The sequence below is a fragment of the Thermobia domestica genome, chromosome 4 (assembly GCF_964235325.1).
Source record: "Thermobia domestica chromosome 4, izTheDome1.hap1.1, whole genome shotgun sequence".
Lineage (NCBI taxonomy): Eukaryota > Metazoa > Arthropoda > Insecta > Zygentoma > Lepismatidae > Thermobia > Thermobia domestica.
The window spans coordinates 216,844,459-216,850,367 of record NC_137457.1 but is presented as its reverse complement, the minus strand read 5'-3'; the positions used below and the strand labels follow the sequence as shown (position 1 = coordinate 216,850,367).

Genomic DNA, 5,909 nt, shown 5'->3' with positions numbered 1-5,909 from the left:
TTGCTCGAGCAGGATTCGTGTCAAACGCAGGAACAACTTGCAGCAGCATTAGGCGTTGATCAAACAACAGTCTCCAAACGCTTGAAAGCCATGGGAATGATTCAAAAGATGTCACATTGGGTTCCACATGAATTGAAAGACAGAGACGTTGAAAGACGAAAAACCATTTGCGAATTGCTGCTTGAACGACAGAGCAGAAAGGGGTTTCTGCATCGAATTATTACGGGTGATGAGAAGTGGATCCATTACGAGAACCCTAAACGAAAAAAGGCCTGGGTGAAACCAGGTGAACCAGGTCCATCACAACCAAAACGAGATATTCACTGTGCAAAGGTTATGCTGTGCATATGGTGGGATATGAAAGGTGTGGTGTACTATGAGCTGCTGCAACCGGGTGAAACTATGAATGGAGAACGTTATCGACGACAATTAATGCGTTTGAAGCAAGCTCTGGCCAGAACACGACCAGAATGGGAGAACAGACATGATAAACTTATTGTTCAACATGATAACGCTCGCCCACATGTCGCAAAACCGGTCAAAACCTATTTAGAAAATGTCGGATGGGAAGTTTTACCCCACCCGCCGTATTCACCAGACGTTGCTCCTTCGGACTACTACTTGTTCGATTGCATGAACAACGATTTGATTGGACAGCGGTTTACTTCTTCAGAAGATATCGAAACATGGGTCTCTGACTGGATCGCTTCCAAGGATGAGGACTTCTTTCGCCACGGAATCCGTACATTGCCTGACAGATGGGCGAAAGTGGTGGCTAGCGATGGACAATATTTTTCTTAAGGTATTTATGTATTTTGTGTTTGTACTACAGCTTCAATGTGTGCGTACCAACCGCACGAATTAATTCCTAGACCAAATATATATTTTAAGCTTCAAATTCCTTGACAGAATTCGCGACGACAAGAGATTTTGAACCAAATAGTAACACGAATTCCATGTTTTTAGTCGACATTTAATTTCTTCGTGAATATGATTTTCCTCTGTTAATATTGATCCTAAATATTTGAAAGTATCCACTTTATCAAAAGTATTTCGAAATGAATTAAATGGCTTTATTTCCGTGAGAGCTTTTGGTATCGCATTCCGTACTCTCGGACCTGCTCTAGAAAATGACCCTTGCACTATCTTCAGTTTAAGTCTTTGTACATTGAATTTCTCACTATTACGCGTAACGTGAGAGTGAATTTGTGACCGCTTTGTAAATTTACAATATAAATATTGTGGGGATTGAGTTTTAAGGATTTTATATATCAGACAACTATAGCGTAGGTGTCTTCTTCTCGACATTGTTAAAATGTCGTTTCTATTTAGCACTGGTAGGATATGTTCCGATTTCTTTAAGTTAAAGGCAAACCTAATGCCCGAGTTCTGTATTTTCTGTATAGTTTTAGAATTGTAAACGGAGAGAGATGGTCCATATACAGCGTCACAGTAGTCTAATAACGGTAAAACAAGAACTTGTATGAGATATAATTTCATAGACTGAGATAGAAAGTCTTTGGCTTTGTAAAGTCGACGTAATAAAGTAATAGCTTTATTACAGTGAGTAGATATATGATTATTATAGTTTAGTTCCTTATCCAATATGAGTCCTAAGCTTTTCACATGGGTAGAGTAAGAAATATAAGTGTCCATAATTTTTATTTTTAGATCCACTGCCTTGATTTTACTCAACTGTTGTGAGGTTCGTATAATCGTAAATGTACACTTACTTGGGTTGATGACAAGACTGTTATCGGTACACCATTCAGATACAGAGGTCAAATCTCTATTAACAAGTTCTACAGTTTGTTCAATATTTTGTGGTGATGACATGATGTACTATGATGCTTACGCACTGACAGTACTATGATGCTTACGAAAACCGGATTGAATAATAGGGATATTATTATGATTTACATAGTCGTATAATTGCTGGTTTACTAATTTTTCTATAACCTTTGACATTATTGATAAGATACTAATTGGACGTAGCTCGTTTAAGGAAGTTACGCGGGGTTTCTTTGGTAGCGGTACCACTTTTGCTGTTTTCCAGGCAGTAGGAAAGCAGCCGTTAACTAGTGAATAATTAATTATTTTTGTTACTGGTGATAGTATGAATGGCAACGCTAATTTGATCATTTTAGTGCTTATTGCATCAAGGCCAGCTGAGTTAGATTTTATGCTGTGTACCGCCTTTCTCACATCGGATTCATTTATTGGGTTGAATAGAAATGTTGTCTGTAGCTGTGGATGTTTTTTAGACAGAAATTTCTTAGTTTGATTGTCAGCTCTCTCAGAATTAATAGGAGGCAAATCGGGAAGACTGACGAAATGATCATTAATAATATCTGGATCATTGATTTCACTAGAAAGTGCTACATCATTGTTCCTGTTACAAAGACCCAGCTCTTGTATTACTTTCCATTTGTCTTTAACTGCAGTGCAGTTTTTAATACGATAAGAGAAGTAAGCAATTTTTTCTTGTCGAACCACTGACGTTGTAAAGTTCCAAAGCCTTTTAAACTCTTTCCAATCTTGTTGGGTTTTGGTACGCTTAAACTTGAGATGTGCTCGATCACGCAATTTCATTAATAGCTTGGTATTACTTGAGAGATATGGGAGTTTAGTTTTAGAAAGCTTGATCTTTTTAATAGGAGCATTTACATCGAATATATGTGTTAATGCGTCATGTACAAAGGAAACCTTACCGTCTATTGTTTCAAATGACTCAACGTTTTCCCAGTGTATGTATTGAGCATCGCTAAAGAAAGGATTTTCATCAAAACTACCATAATCTCGACAGCTAAGAATTTCAGGTTTCGGGCTAGGCGGTTTATTAATATCAAGAACCACGTGTATATATAGCACAGTGATCAGAATTTCCAATAGGGGGACTAACACCGTGCAACGCCAGTCTCTCTCTGTTATCAGTAACAATAACATCTAACAAAGATTCACTTGTTTCAGTTATCCTAGTAGGCTCATTAATTATTTGAATAAGATTTAATCTATTTAATATTGAGTTTAAATATACCGTTTTAGGTTTGTTTATGCAAGTTTGGTCACAGTTCAGGTCGCCAATTAAATACAGAGAATCGACCTGTGGATAGAGCTCGATGACAATATCTTCAATAATTGATAGTGAAGTATACGATATATTGGGTGATCTGTATAATGCAGCAAAACCTATTGTATAAGAGTTTATTTTTACAGTAAAGTTAAGAAATTCTATGTTTGGTCTCTCTAATCCGTCACCAGAGCTGGATGCAAAAGTCGTAAGTTCCAGGTTTTTAAGATAATATACTACTATCCCCCTACTTCTGCCCGTGTCTTGTCGTAATATGGAATATCCTTGTACATCAATCTGTTCAGTATTAACAGATTTATCTAACCATGTTTCAGTTGCAATAAATATAGCACATTCATTCGTAGCGATAAGAGATCTTACTTTATCAATTTTCGGAAGAAGTGAGCGAACATTAGCATGCATAACGGTAAATTTTCTTTTGACATCTGCAGGTATTGTGCATACCACAGCACGGTTTCTGTTAATAACAGAGAGGTCAAGAATATGAGAATGTCCAGTAGAGTTACCCATAGTCGTACTCATACTTACATTTATGACATACGGTACGTATTATGTATATTATAATATCTAACCCAGTGATTATCCTCCTGGCACTTATCTCAGATATGAGACAAAAGTTTGTAGGATATTTTGAACTTCTTACAATTTCCCGAGAATTCATACTTAGTAAGCTAAAGACACAATAAAACCATTTAAACGATATTACATAGTAAGAAGGTAAAAAGCAGTAATGAGACATTTTGTGAGTATCTACAGTACAGTTGCAGTTAGGCTGCAAATGAACAAGGGCTTCCATCGGTGGCTTAGATTGAGAAAAGGGGCACAGATCATGGAAAGAACAAGCAACAACACTATAGCATTTTAGATACAATGCAACACACTCACTAAATAAAGAATATAAGCACACAACGTATAAGATATTCACTATATATGAAACACGCTCCAGTTTTTTGTCCATTTTCGAGCAAACATCATCGTAATAATGTTTTAAGCATGATTGTCTGCACATAATGAATATTAAAGAGTAAGTTATTTTGCACAGAAAGTTGCTGGTAATAAAAGCAGTCCAAACGAGATAATGTACAAAGGGGGAGTTAGTTTTTACACACAGAGGTAGTACTTCTGCCTTGCACTTTATAAGAAGGACGACACTAACCATTGGTTAAAAAATATTAGTGAAATAAAAATATAACAATAATAGAAAGAAACATAAAAGCACTTCCCAGTTTTGTTCTTCTGTGTAATTACACCGACTGAAGTTCCTTAGCTGTGGTTATGAAATGCTTTACCTTGTCTTTTATGATGACGATTTTCCCATCCTGTGTATATACGTCCCTTGTACCGAATTTCGTTGTCGCCATCTTAAGGAGTTGTAATCTTGACTGGCACAGATCTTCTCTTATGGTGATTCCGCTGGATTTTAGTTTCCTCTTGTTCCTGAAGACCAAAGCTCTGCTTCTGTAGCTCGTGAACTTAACAATAATAGGCCTTGTTTTGCCACGAACTTTAGAACCAATTCTATGAGATCTGCAGATATCCGTAGGCTCAAGTTTAATTCCTAATTTAGTCTCGAAGACTGACAAGGAAACGTTATCTGTATTTTCTTGTTCTTTTTCAGGCACTCCGAAAATTCTTATACTATTTCTCCTTTGGTATTGTTCAAGTTCAACTACACTTTCTTCCAGAGAAGCGATTCTATTTTCTTTTTCCTTCAACTTGGATTTCAGTTCTGACAATGAAGCCTTCATTTCTTCTACTACTTCTGTATTAAAATCGATAGGTTCTTTTAGTTTCTACACCACAACTTTCGTTACTGTCTCAATAATAGCTTCTACAATCACATTTGTTACTTCAGGTGTTTGTACTGCTGCCTTCACTTCACTACAAATTTGTTTCATAAAGTCTTTTTTCGATGCACTTGACGCCTTTGTATTGCGTGGAGTTGTTGAGCCTTTAGGTGGAATTTTGTACGTAATAATAGGTATTAATAACAACAACAAGAAGAAAAAACCTTAGTACACAGCACTTCACTACTTTAAGATTATTATTTGTTAAAAGAATCAGTCAGTTTTTCCTAAGAGCGCTTGAAGATTTCCAGGTAGCAATTGAGGCGAACAATGGACAGACATGTGAGGAACTGGGGCTAACATTCAGTGTGAGTGGGGAAATCCTTCGGTATCACGTCCATCAACTTGGGAAGCACTACAAGTTGAGTCTATGGGTCCCACATGATCTGACTCCGGGTTAGAAAGCTACGCGAGCAGGCACCTGTGTTTCTTTGCTGTCTCGTCTGAGGAAGGAGCTATTTCTGGACAGGATGTTGACATGTGATGGGAAGTGGATCCTGTACGCAGCTCCACGGCGTCATCAGCATTGTGTTACGGGATATGAAGTAAGGACAAGCTAGGACATCTTTATTTCATGTGGAAATTCAACCAGTCATCCATGGAAGCCAAGCAGCCTTCAAGAGTTCACTGCCTGATGTTATTAACACCAATATTCTGTTGTACTTCACAATCTGACTTTGCATTGAAAGATTAATCAACTATTGCTTTTCTGTTATTGAGGAAGTCTTTGTACTTGTAATTTGTAATAAACACTGGTAGCAACTTCCTATTACCTTTTGCCTACCAAACAGTCTCACACGCGACGCTTTTAATTTGCTTTGTTAGATCAATTGCTTCTCTCAATTGGTTCGACCTCATTGGCCCCTCATAGTCAGGCTACTGCAAGACATTGTCCGTTTCGTTCGTTTACCCACGACACGATGTTACAACAAGGAAGTAATAAATACAGAAGTAAGTACTTTGACTCAGGT

At 37.3% G+C, this 5,909-nt stretch overlaps 1 protein-coding gene across 1 annotated transcript; it reads right to left on the bottom strand.

Moving 5' to 3' along the window:
• Positions 1-2,845: 2,845 nt before the first annotated feature.
• On the bottom strand, positions 2,846-3,601 carry LOC145683033 (uncharacterized). The gene has a single exon (XM_081754390.1). It carries the CDS (start codon positions 3,599-3,601, stop codon positions 2,846-2,848), a length of 756 nt encoding a protein of 251 aa, XP_081610516.1.
• Positions 3,602-5,909: the final 2,308 nt, after the last annotated feature.

Bases quoted from the DNA above. Each gene is read 5' to 3' on its own strand.
- LOC145683033 (XM_081754390.1), bottom strand. From the start codon at position 3,601: ATGGGTAACTCTACTGGACATTCTCATATTCTTGACCTCTCTGTTATT.